The sequence below is a fragment of the Chenopodium album genome, chromosome 5 (genome assembly GCF_948465745.1).
Source record: "Chenopodium album chromosome 5, dcCheAlbu1.1, whole genome shotgun sequence".
NCBI lineage: Eukaryota > Viridiplantae > Streptophyta > Magnoliopsida > Caryophyllales > Amaranthaceae > Chenopodium > Chenopodium album.
In genome coordinates, this window is record NC_137838.1 from 11,752,148 (window position 1) to 11,770,961 (window position 18,814).

The 18,814-nt window shown below is 34.1% G+C and overlaps 1 protein-coding gene and 1 pseudogene across 1 annotated transcript; one reads left to right on the forward strand and one right to left on the reverse strand.

The window, feature by feature from the left end:
* Positions 1-1,937: 1,937 nt before the first annotated feature.
* On the forward strand, positions 1,938-11,463 carry LOC145631906 (acetolactate synthase small subunit 1, chloroplastic-like). Its single transcript, XM_081684133.1, has 12 exons — positions 1,938-2,294; positions 3,373-3,586; positions 3,700-3,783; positions 4,018-4,086; positions 4,822-4,905; positions 5,036-5,191; positions 7,827-7,913; positions 9,047-9,151; positions 9,252-9,374; positions 10,056-10,208; positions 10,488-10,553; positions 11,137-11,463. The coding sequence occupies exons 1-12, from the start codon at positions 2,050-2,052 to the stop codon at positions 11,218-11,220; spliced, it is 1,470 nt and encodes a 489-aa protein (XP_081540259.1). The 5' UTR covers positions 1,938-2,049; the 3' UTR covers positions 11,221-11,463.
* A 3,437-nt stretch (positions 11,464-14,900) lies between these two features.
* LOC145632585 (2-alkenal reductase (NADP(+)-dependent)-like) lies at positions 14,901-18,151 on the reverse strand (annotated as a pseudogene).
* Positions 18,152-18,814: the final 663 nt, after the last annotated feature.

Genomic DNA, 18,814 nt, shown 5'->3' on the forward strand with positions numbered 1-18,814 from the left:
AAAATAGGTGGACCACTAGCCCAAATACTACAATCCATCACAACACATTACAAATAAAGCGGCCCAACCTCTCATTTCATTCTTTCCACTCCAACAACACTCTGACATAATAAATTCTGAACTTATAGCCATCAACACAAACACTACGAAAAATTCTCGTTTCTCTCTCCTCTGAAAATTCAAGCATAGCCATGGATGAAAAGCAAGAAAACAATGTAAAAAGGTAAATAAAATTTCTGAACTTATACTTTCTTTAAATTTCTTTGAATTTCGTTCGTAGTTGTTATAATTTGTTAAAATTTCATTCGTAGTTTTTGTAAATTGGGTATAATTTTTGAACAATTTTCACATTTTAGGGACCCAAATTCTTCTGATAGTGATGAAGATCAATTGTAAGTAAATTAAAACCCTATATAATTGTTGAATTTTGAAATTAAATGATGAATTTAAACCCTGAGTTATTTGAACAGGACAATTTCTCAAATCCGAAACAAAAGGAAGAAGAAATTGGATATAACAAGTCCAATTGTTGATCCAAAGATTTTAAAAGAGATATAGACAAGCAACATTCAGAAAATGGAGAAACCGGGTAAATCATAGGCTCAAATATTTCGTGTTTTTAGTTCATATAATTCGTAATTGCTGTTCAAATGATTTGTGGTTTTAGTACATATAATATGTGATTATCGTTCAAATATTTTGTGGTTTTAGTTCATATATTTTGTGACAACTGTTCAAAAATTGATGTTGTTATTTTTTAAAATAAGAAGCATTTATTTTATAAGTTCAAATGTTTTGTGTTTTTAGTTCATATAATTCGTGATTATTGTTCAAATATATTGTGGTTCTAGTTCATATAATTTTTTATCCATGTTCAAATATTTTGTGGTTTTAGTTCATATAATTTGTTATTACTGTTCAAATGTTTTATGGTTTTATTTCATATAATTTGTGATTCCTGTTCAAATTTTGATATTGTTATTTTTTAATCCAAGAAGCATTTGTTTTATTACAGCAACCAATCTGAACTTCAACCCAAATCCACCACCCAACACCAATTCAAGAAGCTGAGAATCAAGCTTAAAAGGAGGCTGAGAATCAAGTTAAAAAGGAAAGTCAAAAGGAGACTGAAAATCAAGCTAAAAAGAAAGCTAAAAAAAAGGCTAAGAAAGAGTCTCAAAAGAAGAAAGTTCAGAAGAAGCAAGAAAATGTTAAGAAGAAGAGAGAGGAAGTTCAGAAGAGTGAAATTAAGGAGAAAAAAAAAGAAAAAGAAGAGATAATGTTGATAATTTCTTTGATCTAGACAATGTTGTGGATCTAAATTATGATCGAAAAAGAAGTAAAAAAATCAGATTAAATAGGGAAGAGTGATCTTATAAAGAAGGAAAAAAAAAGTTAAGATAGCGGGATTTGAAGAACAAGGTGAAGTTGAAGTTGTGTTTAATTAAGAGAAGAGTGTGTTTAATGCCTGGTCCACATAGGATAAGTGGACTAGGGTCTATGTAAGAATTTGTAGTAAATGTTGGTAGGATAAAAAAAATTCTGAAGAGTTAACAATATTGGGTTTCCTCCCGTGGGCCTAGGGCGACGACACCTGATGCCCTGCCCCAGGGACGACCCTGAATATTATTGTGAAATAGGTCCAGAAAAGTATTGACCAATTTTTTTTTTTTTTTTTTTTTTTTTTTTTTTTTTTTTTTGAAACATAAAAGTTTTGACCATTTTGCTTAAGATAAATTGGGAAAAGGGTTATTTTATTTTATTTTATTTATTTATTTATTTATTTTTGCTAAAATCATACTTGGGCTTTCCACCTTCCCCATTTTCTTTTTATGGATAATTGGGCTTTAATACAAACAATCTATCCAAAAATATTCAACTTCAATTGTCCAAAATGGCAAAACCCCTACAAAACAATAAACAAAATTTCCAAAACCCCTTAAAAAAAAAATAAAAACCATTTTTCTTCAAAAACTTTGAACTTTCCACCATAAACGTCGCGTATAAACTGTCCTCAAACCGATATAGCTGAGCTTCAAGCTTTCAATCATGGCGGCCTTGTCAACTAACCCTTCAACCAGTTTATTTTGCTCTTTAAAAAATGGGTTTAATCAGGAAACTAAGGATTTCCATGCTTTCTCTTTCAAATCCCAGAATTTGGAATTGGGGTTTTATCCAAGAAAATGGAAGAACTTGGAGTTTGATAAAATGATGGTATGTGCTACCAATGTTGATCAAAAGGGCAGTGATAGTAATTTTTCCTTCAATGGATCTTCTCCCTCCTCTCGATCAAAGTATGCCATTTCTTTTAATCATTAATATGTTTTCATTTCTTTCTGATATGAGCTTACCCTTTTGCTTTGAGTTTTATCAATCAATGTTTGAATTTGAAAATGCCGTATGATTCTTGTAAAATTGTATCGTAAATGGAAAATTAGTTGATCATTAATCTGGGATTTTATTTTTTATTTTTTATTTTTTATTTTTTTTAATTTATTTGGGTATAAGAAGTTTGACATGGTTGAAGTCCATGTTAAATCATTAATCCAACTTTTCATTTCAATCAAGTACTCGTGTGGGATACTCTACACTCGGACATGGGTATGTCATTTAGATACTTAATTTGGACTGAATTCCTACAAAATTTTTGTAAGGTGGTGGCTTCTGACCCTTGGACATGTACCCGTGTTTTAAACTTTCTAGGTCAAATTGGTAACACAAATTGAGATTTCTGTTAGATAATCTATTCCCTCAATTTCAATCTGATCATTGCATGCATACTGTTAAGTTAATTTCTTAATTAGTAACATCAAGGAAATCTAGGGATAATAGACTAACAATGAAGGGCAACTTGGTTTAAGATTTGGGGCTTTGGTCACATGATGAATAAGGGAGTGTTACTTTCATAATCTTGTAGTTATTGAGCAGAATTCTTTAGTTCTATGATTTTGAGGCTTTCAATGGATCCCAAGATATCGTGAATTTGGGAGGGAAGCTCTAACCAATTGAAGTTATCTGCTTGCAATTATTATGTTTTTTTTATAATAATATATAAAGTCTTGATTTCAATGTGTTGAAATGAATTTAAAGGCGATTTCTGGTTAATTCTGATTTGATACATGTAGTGTAATTTAGAGTGCATGATCAACCTTGATATAGTTGATCATTGGTATTCTTTTTTTCTGTTCCCTCAAGGATTCAAAAGCTTTGTTATCTGTTTTTAAAGTCTAATGTTTGCATATAGAAATACTGTATTATCAGATTTTGGTATGTGACTTTTGTATGTTACATGAGTAATTGTATTTGGAATTTGGACTGACTTGTTTCAAGAGTGATGAACAACAATAATTGATTTTTCTGAGTATTTTAAAGGTCGAGGAGGCATACAATATCAGTATTTGTTGGGGATGAAAGTGGAATGATTAATCGAATAGCAGGGGTCTTTGCTAGAAGGGGTTATAATATTGAATCCCTTGCTGTTGGGTTAAACAAAGACAAAGCACTTTTCACTGTTGTTGTCACTGGAACTGACAAGGTGTTGCAGCAAGTGATGGAACAACTTCAGAAACTTGTAAATGTTTTGAAGGTTGTCTTCCTTTCAGATAATGAGTACTTGAGTAGTGACTAGACTGACTACTGTGAATTGATTCACGTCACCAACTTTCTTTGGAATCTATTCTGAAGTCCTTTTACATGTAGGTTGAAGATATATCCAAAGAGCCACAAGTAGAACGTGAATTAATGCTTGTAAAAGTCAGAGCCAATGAAAATAACCGAGCTGAGGTACTTAATGGCACATTATATATGTTTCAGTACCCAACTTTGGAGAGTATTGGATTTTGTTAGACTACCAGGTGACTGTGATTAGTTCTTGCTAAATTTTATGGGACAATTTTCTACTACAGGCTTATCTGCTGTCCGACTTTTTTCTCAGTGAACTGTATTGTATAATTCTGTAGTTACTTTTACTAATTTATCTTATTAATTAAATTTTGTTGTTTCCTTGTTTTACTGCAGCTGATGTGGTTGGTGGACATCTTCCGTGCCAAAATTGTGGACATATCGGAAGAAAATCTGACAATGGAGGTGATAATTTGGAATATTGTGCTAACAATGTTAACTTTATGATGATTGAAATTATGGTTATTGTACTTGTACAGGTGTCCAAATTTTTGTATGGATTAAATGCTTTATTTGCATTTTTCGCTGGCTACTTCATTTGTCTAATGATGACGTCTTATGCATTTATTTAAAAATAAACTGTGGGGGTAGAAGAGCATCAATAATCACGACTACTCTACTTGTTCTGATCCTTTTTTTTTTTTTAAGAGTTCTGTTTGCTCTGATCATTTCTGTTATTTCCAATCATTTATATTTTACTCTTAATTTCTAGATTGAAGGAATGTATCTTTAATTATTCTTATGTACTATGTATGTTTGAATTAGTGAATAACAGCCTGAGCCTCTGAGAGGTAATATGCTGGAAAAATAAAAAGATTATCCTAGAATTGTGGCGCCTTTTGTGGCTTCATTACCAAAAGTCAGCATTAGGTGGATGACCATATGTGGTGCAAAGACTGCATACACTGTTGGTTTTTTTTTTTTTTTTTTTACTGAATTTGGTGTCATAGCTTGGAGGAATAAGAAATTATACCTGATGCTTAGTATTGTTTGCGCATCCTGTTATCCATTGACAATTGTTTAATAATTCTTTATATGGAAATCATTGTCGTCGTTTCACTAGCTCTTGACATTCTGACCTTTGAGCTGTATTTTTTCATATGTTCAACAAATCAGTTACTAAGCAAGTGGAAAATGCAGGTCACTGGAGACCCAGGCAAGTTGGTTGCAGTGCTAAGAAATCTTGCCAAGTTCGGAATTAAAGAGATTGCTCGTACTGGAAAGGTCTATTTTGATTCTTTCAAATTTCTCGTTATACAACATAGGTCACTGTCATAGCTAGAAAAATTTGTATCTTTTCCTCGGATTATGCTTTAAACATTTTATAATATGTTGTAAATACCCTTTAAAATAGATTGCTCTTAGAAGGGAAAAATTGGGAGAGTCTGCTCCTTTCTGGCGATTTTCTGCTGCTTCTTATCCTGATCTCGAAGAAACTGTGTCTGTGGATGCTCTTTCTGGAGTTTCAAGACAAACACCTGATGATGGATCGTCAAATTCAACTGTGGAGGTGTGTTTCTTGACTGTTCACTGCTCTCACTTCTCATATCAGGCAACTGAGTACTATTCATTTATATTTAGTCACAAATTTTAGTTTTCAGCCTATCTACTGTTGTAATCCCAGATTCCCAGGAGCTGTGCTCTCTTTTAATTAAGTCACTAGTGCTATGCTGCCAAGATAATGTGTCTAAATCCTGCAATGAGCTGTTGCCTGCTGCTTTTGAAGACCTCATTTAATTTCACTTTTTAACGTTGTTATAGCACAAAGTATCCAATCCCAGGAATGAAATTCCAAGAGGAAACAGTAATCCTTCTAAATGAGAGTGTTTGTCCTAGTTGACTACTTGACTTTCACCCATATAAATCAAAAGAATAAGGGGGCATTTGGTTCAAACAATGGTATGGGTTTGGAATGAGGAATGAAACTTGGGTGGTATGGGGTTGGAACTTGATATTTGATTTCATGTGTTTGGTTGTTATCTAGGAATGACAGTTTTCCTTTTAATTTTAAACCTAAAGGTATGGGTATGAGCCATACCCACCTCTCCCCTTGGGTTTCAAAAACCCATACCTTGGGGGTTTGAGGTATGGGTTTGAAAAATGAAATTTCTAAAAACAAACACAAGGTATGGGTTTTGGTCATCACAAACCCATACCTTATACCTAATATGCTTGAACCAAACACCCCCTAAAAGAACTAACAAAGATATATATTGGCAGAAGTGTGCATTCAACTATTGAAAAGATAGTAAGGGTGAGTAACTAGGGCAATCATTTTGAAACATCCCTAAAAAGAAAATGAGGACAAACCGACAAACACTTTGGAATGGAGTGAGTAAGAAAGATTGAAGGAACATATATTATGGAGATAATCGCCCTCTTACCATGGTGAAATTTCAATATCTTCAACTTTCTCGCTCTGATGGAAAACCGAAAATTTGAATTTTCTAGATATTTGAAGGGAATCTGTCCTTATATCTCTTAATCTGAGATCACAGATCAGACCAATTTGTTTAATGGCATGGGTGCATTAAGTAACAGAAGTCCTAGAACCTAATCGTAACGTGTTAAAATGAAGATAAATATGTATGCGAAGCAAATAATAGACTTTTTAGAATATATATTCATTATGAAACTTAATTACTCCATAACAAGTACCAATTGACTTTTTAGAATATATATTCATTATGAAACTTAATTACTCCATAACAAGTACCAATTGAATCATAGTAACATATCATATCTTACTCTTCTTTTGTTTGAACGCCTTAATCCTATAGGTGGGGTTAGCTACTTGAACTAACATGAGAATATCCTTGGAGGTCACCCATCCTGGTTCTACTCTCAATCATTGTGGCTCATGTTAAGTGATGTGACAAAGTTTTACACTGGCTACTAGCCTACCGTAACCCTCTCCCTTTATCCAAGCTTGGGATTGGCGGCGGAGTTATAGTAACATATCATATGTAGTATTAAAAAAAAAATACTATTCAAAATTATAATTTTTTGAAAATCTGAAAAGATAATATTTTAGGCAGGCTTCTAGATTCCAGAGGCATGCCTCTAATGTTTAAGGGACTTAGAGATGACCATTCGTTCCTTCTAATGTCTAGTAGTGTTCATCCTTTGAGCCTTGCACTTTTGTGTATGGGGTGAGCTTTTTGGTACACTGGCCCAAATGATGGCATGATTTGGCTAATGTGATTATAATTATAGGGAGTGTCATACATTTTTATGAACTTTGAACATTGCACAAATCTCATCTGAGATGAGGGATTATGTTGCAAACTTAATAAATCCATCCTTCTTTCATACTGGGCCATTTTTTTTTTAGAATTTAAATTTTTATTATTTTTTTAAAAATATTTTTAAAAGGAAATATTTTCTGAAGAAAATAATAAACTATGTAGAGAATTATCGAGTCTTGTTGGATTATCAGATTGTAGAGCGTGCTGATGCAACTGGTGAATAGTCCTCTTGTTGCTTTGCACGCGTGTAAATTCAAATCCTTAATCTTAATTACGGATCCACATGTTGCAAATCTTAAGATATCTTATTAACTGACAGATTAGCGTGGTGGTGCATGTTGGGATTGACTTATTGAATTATGTTGAAATAAAATGGCCACCAGGATCATGATAAATCTGTTTTGTGCCAAAGAAACATATTATTCAGCTGCACATCGCACCTTTTCGTCTCTTCTCGACTTAAACCTTGCTGGATGTAATGTGTAACTCCAAAAGTTATAGGCACCATCATTGCTGCTGGATGATGTGTATCCTATGAATGTTATGGTTTTTGTATGATTGTATTACAGTACACATTCCTCTTCTTGTCCAAAAATCTTACGTCACTTTGAGATTTGAGTCTTTTGACTGCTAGGATTACTATGGTTAGATCTTCTCCTTGTACTGTTTTCCCGTTGAATATGTTTCACCGCAGGCTTCCCAAAAAAAAAAGCCTCTCTGTCATGTTATAGACTACATGCCTTGACCTCTAATTCTTCTGATGATAGAATTATTTGTGGCGTTGCTGTGGTTGCGTTGTAATTACAAAATTTCCTGTCCACTTTTCTCATCGATTTTTAAAATATTCTACTAATGAAGTCCTGTTGTTTTGATGTATTTTATCTTCTTTTTATACAGGGTGATGTTTATCCTGTAGAACCTTTTGATGGCTTTGCAGTTCCTCAAGTCCTTGATGCTCACTGGGGTGTTTTGAATGATGAAGATGTAAGCAACCTCCTTTTTATTTCCCAGAGAGATTACTGGCCATTTATATTACTCCATTTCAGGGATTTCTGGACGCTTGCGTTGCATAGTTATGTTGTTGTCATGATGACTTACAGCTTGAGAACAATCTCCCCCTTAAGGAATTGCTTCACTCTAAGCTAATATGGCATTTATTGTAACTTGCAGGAAGTGAATGATATCCTGAACTAGATATAATGAATTGAGTAAAATGGATATGTAACTAAATAAATTTTTATGGAGGTGAAGGTGATTTCTAACAAAAAAGGGACTTTGTATTAGCTGAAGGTTGGGTCTATAAAAGTAAAGGACCACCAGCATTTGACTTGAATGGTATATTTGAAAAGGAATATATTTTGAAAATGTGGTTTAGCTCCTTTTGTTGAGTAAATTCTGTAATAATTCTATGAAAGGTCTAAGTTAGAATTAGTTAGAACTATAGGATTTATAGAGATGCTAAGAAATGGATTTATGTAATAGTTTCTTTGCTCCATTGTAAATAATAAGGTGGAATTGCAGTTAGCATAATATAATTAAGTGTAGTAGTACAATATGTAACAGTGTTTGGATAGGGGCATAGTGAGGGAAGAGAAAGTTAGGGGATTCATTTCCATTGTCTGGATATGACTTGAGGGGAGTAAGAACGGAATTGGAGGGATCTATATTTAATAAATCAATTCTTCCAATATTGGAAAGATTTAAAAAAAGATGTAAGCTCACACCTTCTCTCCCTCCATTTCCCCTTCCTTCCATGATAGCTATCCAAATATGCTGTAAGTGACAGTGACTCTTCTCATGATTTGATTCCATTTAAACCTTTTAGGCTTTTAGCAATCTACCCATATTTGTAGTTTTGTACATGCGCTCTATAGTGTACAGAAGTAATTATATATTACATTTCTGATTGTCAGATTGTGGTGGATGATGCAATCTCATGTGACATTCTATGCTTAGTGCTATGAAATAGTAAACGAACAATCATCTGAAAACTATGAAAGCGGAAAAGTTCTGCTGGTTATCTTTTTGAGTGGGTTGTGAATTATTACTACATTCTTCTCATTAGTATGTGAATGATGCTGCTTGGAGTCATCTTATGTTTGGCTATATGTACTCAGACAAGTGGGATGCGGTCACACACTCTATCGATGCTTGTCAATGACAAACCTGGGGTCCTTAATGTTGTAACAGGGGTTTTTGCTCGAAGGGGTTATAACATTCAGGTTTGTAGTCAATTCTTACTCTCTATCATGAGGATAAAACTTTTGTAATCAATGATCAAGCTACCACCATATTTGATTGCCTTTTGGTCCTTGTTATCAGAGTTTAGCTGTGGGTCGTGCGGAAGGTGAAGGCCTATCTCGCATTACTACTGTTGTACCTGGTACAGATGAATCAATCAGCAAACTGGTGCAGCAAATTTACAAGCTGGTTGATATTCATGAGGTGAGGGTGCTTATTTACTTGGCCTGGATTTTTGGTTAGTGGTTGTAACATTTGTAACTTCACTTTATTGGCGTCTTGGTATTATATGCAGTTGAGAACATGAACAGAATTTGTTGGGTTATCATTGTGAATTGTTCTTATCATGGGTGTTTAATTCTTGTTGTAACTATAACTCATACAATTAGTTAGTGTAGAAAATTTTAATGATGAGAATAGTTGGTGGAGAAATGTTTAATATCAATAGTATGCTGTTGTGTTAACCTTTGATCTCAAGCTATATACATGATTGTTTGATCTATCATCTATGATTGGAGAAAGATCATCATGTGTCACCCTTCTAATAAGAAGTTGAGAACAAAAAATCAAGGGAGATGATTAATTAGTCCACTACACCATTCTTATATCTTCTACATCTTAAAGGCCCTTTATGTAATGGAAGGTTAAAGGAAAAAATAAAACATATTGTAGCAGGGAGATGGGGCAAACCTTATTTTAACTGCTTATAATCAAAAGCTGGAAACTATAACTGTTATTTGGCATTTGGAATTTTAGATCATTCCTACATGTATGAGTTTATTACCACTGTTTGTCTCAATGTCTCATTCTGTCACAAGGTAATGAAATCCTGAGGTGTATCGCTTTAAATTTGAGTCATTAATTGGGGTATGGTTTCTGATTCAGGTTAGAGATCTCACCCATTTACCTTTTGCTGAGCGGGAGTTGATGTTGATAAAGGTAGCTGTGAATACTGCTGCACGTCGTGAGGTCCTTGACATTGCCAGCATTTTTAGAGCCAAAGCTGTTGATGTATCGAGCCATACCATAACACTTGAGGTAACTATTAGGGGAGATATCTTACTGCTTATCTCATTCTTTTTTCCTAAATAATTCATGCTTATATAGACAACTGATAGAAGTAAGCTCAGAGGCATCTGTAACTCTGTATCTGTGGGATAGATGCACTGCATTCTTTTTGACCTCTTATATCATGATAGCTTATGCACTGAAATGAATTGCATTTTGATTAATCTTGCAGTGATTATATTTCATGTACAACATAGTATTATTCACTTTACTAAGTCTGATTCTAACTGTTAAGCTTCTGACTCCTAGCTCACTGGAGATATAAACAAGATGGTTGCACTTCAGAGATTGCTGGAACCCTTCGGTATCTGTGAGGTAGGTTATGTTATAAATATGTTGGACTATGTATCGATGCCATATATACAAGTACTAAATACTGAGTTGTTTGCTTGTTTTCCTGACTTTGGTTACAACAATACCATTACATCAAGCCTCTATTGAGGCCCTCACCAAAGGTAGGATAAGAGGGACTGAAAGTGTGCATTGTTACCTGATCCTAGATGCTATGACCATCTGCTGCTTGCATGAAAAACACAAAGTGCAAGAAACTTAAGTCATGTTTTAGCTGAGAGCCTGAGAGTAGTGAATCTATTGGCTATGTTAGAACTTAGAATTGGACAATCTTTTTTTTTTTTTTTTTTTTCCAATTCACCTTTCATTCTGAGTTTGGTATATATCTGGATGTCAACCATGCCAAAATGTTGTTGCCATACTTGCCTTTAACATATTATTCCTTTTTTAAAAAAAAAGTCTGAACATCTGCTACATTGCTGATTTCCTGTCAAACCTGGGAAAAATTTTCTTCTAGATTGTAGCTACTGTCATCATTAGGCTTGTTACACATCTGATCAGTCACTAATCATATGTGACTTCTACTTCTTATTCTGTAATGGTACAGGTTGCACGAACAGGACGGGTGGCCTTGGTTCGAGAGTCTGGTGTGGACTCAAAATATCTCCGTGGATACTCTTTTCCATTGTAAGATTTCTGTCAACTGTCAAGACTACATCATAGAAAGCCGGGGGGATAAAGAGTGTCTTGTTTCTGCTTGCAAAAAATTTTGTACGGTACTTTTCTTTTTAAAATTTAAATCACATCATTTGAACTTTTGTTTCTCTAGTTAGAGTCGAACTTTTGTGTCTCTAGTTAGAGCTGTAGAGGATAGTGCTTAATTTGCTAAACAACTATAAATTCACCCTAAGTACAGTAACAATCTTTCGTGAAACTTTTGAATTGTTAAATTATCGGTAACTGTATTAGCAAGAAGGGTCCATTCATGGTGTCGGGGTTGGAAAAATCACTCCAGTAATGAGATTGATGAGATTCGTCCCTTGATCTTGAAGGCAATAGTTTCCTACTTTAGCCTTGTAAGGTAGCTAGACAAGCTACATAGTTTAGTGAAAGGTAAACATATAGTTGTAGTATTTTAAATCTGAAACCATTAGTGCCACTTTTCTCCTTGTGACTTAATACGATACTCCCTGTATCTTTATCTTTTACGAGTATAGTTTAATGTTCCCTACTTCCTCGTCTAATTTTTCATCTTTTACGAGTATAGTTTAATGTTCCCTACTTCCTCATCTAATTTTTCATTTGTCTTTGGAATATGATACAAAAAAAAAAAAAAAAAATGACTTATGATTTTAATAAAAAATAAGGGACAAAAGTGAAAACGAAACGAACGAAAAAAATTATTAAATTTTTTTTTTTTTCTGAAATGGGCGATTCTTCGAAACCCCCAAACCCTCCTCAATTGACTGATCAGCTTGCTAGATCCAATAAGAAACCAAAAAGGAAGATTACTCATTTGATTTTCAATAAGGAAGAGGATTCAAACCATGGTTTGAATGATTCTGAAATGGAGATTGAACCCAATGCTAGGGTTCAAGAAAACAACTGTTCAAAGTCGTCCCCTTATTGGGAATCCAGTCCAGCCTCCACCTTTGATTAATGGACCTGTGCAGGTGTCATTCCGGGATCTTTTAAGGGATACACAGCTTGCTCCTCAGGGTGGCCTGTTTAACTACTTTGTGGTGGAGGATGATAATGATGTATCGGTTGATGATGAAGCGCCTGAAGGGTGGACAGTGAAAATTGTCCGATCATCCTCTTAACCAAAGAGAAGAAAAAGCCATGCGTAAACCATGGAAGAACACCCTAATAATTAGGATGTTTGATGGCAGCCTAGGGTATATGAGGCTTATGAAAAGACTTAAGCGCAAATGGCAGGGTGATCTAATCCTGCCTGACAGACATTGGTTGTAAGTATTTTATAGCAAGATTTAACAATGTCGATGATTACAACTAAGTTCTTATTCAAGGGCCATGGCTTATCGATGATAAATATCTAACTATCAGAAAATGGGCACCAAATTTCATCTTGGAGGAAGCTTTCATCAGTGTTCTAACAGTCTGGGTGAGAATCCCAAATTTATCAGTCGAATACTTTGACAAAGAATTCCTCAAGAAAATAGGTGCAAAAATTGGGAAAGTTATATGGGTTGATAGGGCAACAACTTATGCAGAATGGGGTCAATTTACTAGACTGAGTGTCGAGATTGATTTATCTAAGCTATTGCTAGCCAAATTTTGGCAGGAAAAATCTAGAGGATACAATATGAGGGAATCAAGATGTTTGTTACAAGTGTGGGAAATTGGGTCACATAGATGATCAATGTGCTCTTGGTCAACCTAATGACAATATGATAATTGATAATGTCAATGAGCAACTTAACTTGGTTGAGTTACATAATCAAGTAACAGCTCATAAGCCAGAAGAAGTAGATAACTATGGGGATTGGATGCTGGTAAAGAAACCAGGCCGGAAGCGCAACCCAATAATAATAACAACAACAGCAGCAGCCGCCGCCGTAGCCGCAGCTAACAGCTGCAAAAATTAGCCTTGACAGTACAATAGAAATTATAGAGCAAACATAATAAACAAATAAAACAATAGAGGAAAGGAATACGATGTACAATCGTAGATCCCGACTCTGATAACGACATGAAAGATAAGGAGGTTGATGATAAGGAAATACAACCGAATTTGAGTATCACTCCTGTACAGTTCATACAGCTAATCAAGAGTTTGCAGGAGAAGAACAAAGGATCTCTAAGAGGCAATTGAAAACACAGGGGTTGGAGGTCTCTTGAATTTTTAGTTGGTTTCCCTTGATTCTTCTATTGTTATACTTCGCTACTCCCATGAATCCGAACATTTAAGATTGTTATCAATGCTGCTGCATATTAGTAATAGTATTAATAATGGTATTAATAATGTTGAAATCTAATCTGCTCGGCTCTGCTCTGTTATCCTGAAATCTGCTCCGCTCTGCTGATCCCTGCTCTGCTCCGCCCATAAGCTCAATAGAACAAGGCCTAAAAGTATGAGAGATTTGGTCAAAGTGTTGAAATTTTTATGAAACAAAAGTATACTTTAATAATCTCAAATATTTTCTCCATAGTTACTGTTATACGAAGCATAATTAAAGATTGGATAATTTGCCAATTACTACCGTAAGTTAATACCACTTTGTAAATTACTACCGCAAATTAAAAAAAGTTGTGAATTACTACCGCAAAAAATTTTAAGATGTTGCGATTACTACCAAACCCCCATTAAACCCAACTATGACGTCATTATATCCCTTTAACCCATGTTTGACCATGGTTTAGGGCTTTAACCAGCCCCTTAAAAAAAAGAAAATGGGTTAGGGATATAATGACGTCATGGTTAAGGGCTTTAACCCATGTTTGACCATGGTTAAGAGCTTTAATCATGGGTTAAAGTGATATAATGACGTCATAGCTGAGTTTAATGGGAGTTTGGTAGTAATAGCAACATCTTAAAATTTTTTGAGGTAGTAATTCACAACTTTTTAAATTTCCGGTAGTAATTTACAAAGTGGTATTAACTTGCGGTAATAATTGACAAATTTTCCTTAAGGATATGTAAGGTTCATTAATCGTGATTTGGGACGGAATTCCTCCCATGTTACAATACTAAAAAAAATGGACATTGTTTTAAATTTTTCCTTCAACATCCCTTACGTAGTCACGTTCAAAGGCTTGTTTTATTGATACATGATTTTTTACCAACCTAAGTGGCACCAATTGCAAGCTAAGAAGACATAATAAAGAATATACTACCTCCGTTTTTTATTATGTGCAATAAAGGGATATTATTTGTGAGACATAAAATATTTGATGATTTCATAGTAGAAGGGGATGGGTCCTGGGATAAGAAGACTACAAGGGCGGACATTGGTTGGGCGGTGAAAAACAATTCTCAAGGCCATGACTTGGAGGAAGGTGGGAAACATGGAGCAGCATCATCGGTGCTCCATTGCGAGGCTTGGGCTTGCCTTGAAGCAATGAAATGGGCCCATGCCAAAGGTAAGCAAGGGATTCTTATCTTATTCGATTCAACCTCTCTTCTGGACAATTTACAAGATAATCTAGGTAGAGATATTCTAATAACCTGGATTCTAAAAGAACTAAGGGAGGTTGGATCGGGTTTTCGAAGGTGCACAATCTTAAAAGTTCGGAGGGACCAGGTTCAAAAGGCGGACGACATAGCTAGGAATTGTCGGACTAACTTGTCTAGTTTTCTGTAGCACTTTGTTTTCCTTTTGCTATTGTAAAAAAAAAAAAAAAAAAAAAAAAAAAAAAAAAAAAAAAAAATTCCTTTGTTGCACGTAATAAGAAATGGAGGTAGTATTTTCTAAGATAGTACGGAGTAAGTTTTATTCACGTCCAAATATGAGGACATGGAAACATGGTTCGTACTTCATACTCCCTTCATCCGAAATTAATAGTCTCTCACGAGCAACTGCAATAACTTGTTTCCCAACATTACGACCAGTGAAAAGACCAATTAAAGCTCCAGGAGCAGCTTCTAGACCTTCAGCAATGTCTTCCACATATGAAATCTTGCATGCCTTGATTAGATGAAGGATCATCTCAAGGTACTTGGGGTAAAGGTGATAGAAATCAGATACTACAAATCCTTGCATTCGAATTCGTTTACTCACGATCACACTCAAGTTGTGAACACCATCAGATTGATCTAGATTATATGGAAAGCGATATTACTACTCGATCACCTCAACCTTTATGTGTGACTGATAAATTAATAATTACAATCGAAGGGAATACAAATTCTTAGTTTATTCTTTGTTTAACTTATAACTTTATCCAAATTGCATTGGTATTCCATTTTTTTTAGACAGGTGACAAATTGTAACTTTATCAATCATAATGGAAAGAGGAAATGTAACATTATATTTAGAGGTTTTTTTTTTTTTTGAGAAACTACCTAATAAAGCAAATATTTTGTGAGAAGCTACCTAATAAAAAAAATGTTGTAAGAAACTATCTAATAAAAGGTAAAATGTTGTAAAATACTACCTATGACCGGATTTTCACCGTTTACCTAATTTTCCGACATTGACTCACCTCAAAACACTACCGGAATTATCATCTCATAACCCGAAACCACCATCAATAACTCGGAATATCCCTAAACCACCTCGGAAACAACATTACCACCTTGAAAGCCAACTCTCGCGATGGTTTTAAGGGTGATTAATGGTGGGTCAACGCCGAAAAGTTTGGTCAACGTAGGAAATCTGACCATAGGTAGCATTTTACAACATATTATCTTGTATTAGATTGTTTCTTACAACATTTTTTTTATTAGGTTGTTTCTCACAAAATATATGCTTTATTAGATAGTTTCTCATAAAAAGTCCTTACATTTAGCATTACTCTTTGTATTAAACTTTTTATTTTTTTAGTAAAAAACTGAATCAACAAGAAAAGACATCTAAATTCTAAGATGATGAATTGAATTGCATGATATTTATGTACGCTAACCTCTTCAAGGCAACATCCAAATCTTATTCTTCCTTGTAATTGAAAGCCTCATCAAAGCCTAAGTCATTCTTTAGAAGATGAACCTTTTGATTGGTGCTAGCAGTACCAACAACATAGCAACCAGCTAACTTAGCAAATTGGCCAACAAGTTGACCAACAGCACCGGATGGCGGATGCTGCTGAGATGAATACGCGATCTCCCTTGTTTGGAGATCCCACTTCATAAAACCCTGCATAAGCTGTCATACCAGGCATCCCTATATTGATCAAATGACCAACCATTAGTAACATGGTAAGCTTGGTTTGTGTTTGAAATGAAGGAGAAAATGGGAGTTTTATTCATAAGTTTGCAAAAGCTTTTTTTTTTTTTAGGATGCCCACCCGGTTCACCAGAACTTAACTCCGACTACATCCGAATCCGACTCGGGTAGCACACCTGACTTATGGTGGGTGAGTCTCCCAACAAGAGTTTCTGCATACGGTGAGGCTCGAACCCGAGACCTTCCTTAAGCGACATCAAAGCTTTATCTATTTGATGTGAGTTTTATTCATTAGTTTGTAAAAATTAAATTTGCTAATGTTACCAAGTACGCTTTTCTATCCCCATCCCACTCCTTAATCCTTTCCGGACATAAAACGGAGGCTATATAATGTAAATATGATTTTTTTTAAAAAAAATTCCAACATAAAATAAATATTTTTCGAGAAACTATACAATAGGAATAAAAGTTACTCCGCAAATAAATAAAACTAAAAAATTAATAAATAAAAAAATATTGATGATTCTACTTTATACCAAAAGTAAAGTAATATAATTAATTATTTGGCAAAATAGATGTCAATTATGAACTACATAATTATTAAATATTATGGTAGTTATATTTCAAACGACTAATATAAAATTTTCAATTTATATGATTTTCTATCCCCCATCCCACCCCTTAATACTTTCCGAACATGACACAACAACTTATTGAGTATTTTTGTCACATCTATATTTAGTATAGGACTAAGAGGATAGAATCTTACCAAGAATTCCGGATGTTTCTACAGCGGTCGTTTAAAATATGACTATGTTAAGATTTTATTGATAAACAATATGAGCGATTCATTTTTTCACACTATAAATTGGACACAATTAGTATTCTAAGTTCTACAGTGTAAATATAATTTTTGAAAATTTTAATCCAACATAAAATGGATATTTTTCGAGAAACTATAAAAATAAGAGTAAAAATTACATAAATCAAACTTAAAATTTGATAAATTGAAAAAATGGTGATTATAATATTTCATAGCAAAAATACAATAATATAATTAATTAGTTGGATAAAAATACGTAAATTATGAACTATATAATCATTAAAATATTATGATAGTCATATTTCAAATGACCACTATAGAATTTTCAAAGAATTCCAGTGTAGTAGGACAAAGGAACATCAACATGGTGGATTTTAAAGAGGTTGTTAGGTGATATAAGAAGACTGTATTCTTCCCACCTTGTAATTCCCCATACTAGATCTCCTTTCTTGTAGTTGTTGTGCTTGGATTCCAATACTTTGGCCACTCCATATCTAGTCAATGGCTAAAACACGTGTTTTAAAAACAAATTATTACTCGAAATATTTTTACGAGTTACAAAAAATATGTCACGAGATCAATACAAATTAAAGTAAATATGTCACGCTATAACGAGAAACTCTTAGTTGATCTATCCCTGATACCATACATCGATCATCTAGCAATACTATTAAAATTCGAGAAAATAGAAAAACTCGAAAGGTTACCGATCCAACAAGAGTCCTATGGGCAGCAGGCATGTTGTTGTCATCGTTAATAAGATTTCGAATCTAAGGATCACAAGAGATGTAGAGATTCTTCACAAGAATATCATTGGTAGAACAAGATTCTGTAAGTTTAAGCTCAATCTTAGTAGTTTTTACTTCCATGTCTGATTCTTTTGGAAAACGTTTGATTACATAATTCTTCAATATTACTTGCTTATTTCCTGCTTCATGATTTTCTTCATCCATAATTTAATTTGTGTTTTGAGCAAGAATTGGTCTTTCCACCTTTGATTTATATATATAGGCCAATTGTATCCTTATTTTGAATTTCATTTGATCATGACTTCAAACTAATTCCCATAATTTTTCACTTAAAAAAAAGGGTGTTCAAACTAATTCTCTTTGTAAACAAAAAATGACAATGACCGCTCCTTTAATTTTGCCTCTTGGGGATGACCCAATTTCTCATTTTTTTTTTCTCACATGGCATTTTCGTAAGTAAACCAACAACTTTATTCAATTGTGGAGCCTACAATAATGAAAAGGTTGTTTATTTATTCACGAAAATGTTCCTATGAGAAACAAATTTCATTTCTCAATATGTGGCTGGTCACACGGTGTGGCCATCCATCATGAGAGTTACTTCGTTAGTGTTATAGGGGTTACTCGTTCAGTTTACAGGGGTTACTTCGTCAGTGTTATAGGGGTTACTTAAGAGTTACTCGGTCAATATTATAGGGGTTACTCGATCAATGTTATAGGGGTTACTTTGTTTTTTTCAAGTGGCCGCATGATGTGGCCAACCACACACAAAACGTACTACCTATGTAATAAATTTATTTAGGATATTGAAATATGACTAAATGAGGTATTACGGTGCAACTTTATTATGATTTCTTGATTAGGCCA

Coding starts and splice junctions, on each gene's coding strand:
- LOC145631906 (XM_081684133.1), top strand. CDS start 2,050: ATGGCGGCCTTGTCAACTAACCCTTCAACCAGTTTATTTTGCTCTTTA. Junction 3,587..3,699: donor AACTTGTAAATGTTTTGAAG/GTTGTCTTCCTT, acceptor TTTTACATGTAG/GTTGAAGATATATCCAAAGA. Junction 9,152..9,251: donor GAAGGGGTTATAACATTCAG/GTTTGTAGTCAA, acceptor CCTTGTTATCAG/AGTTTAGCTGTGGGTCGTGC.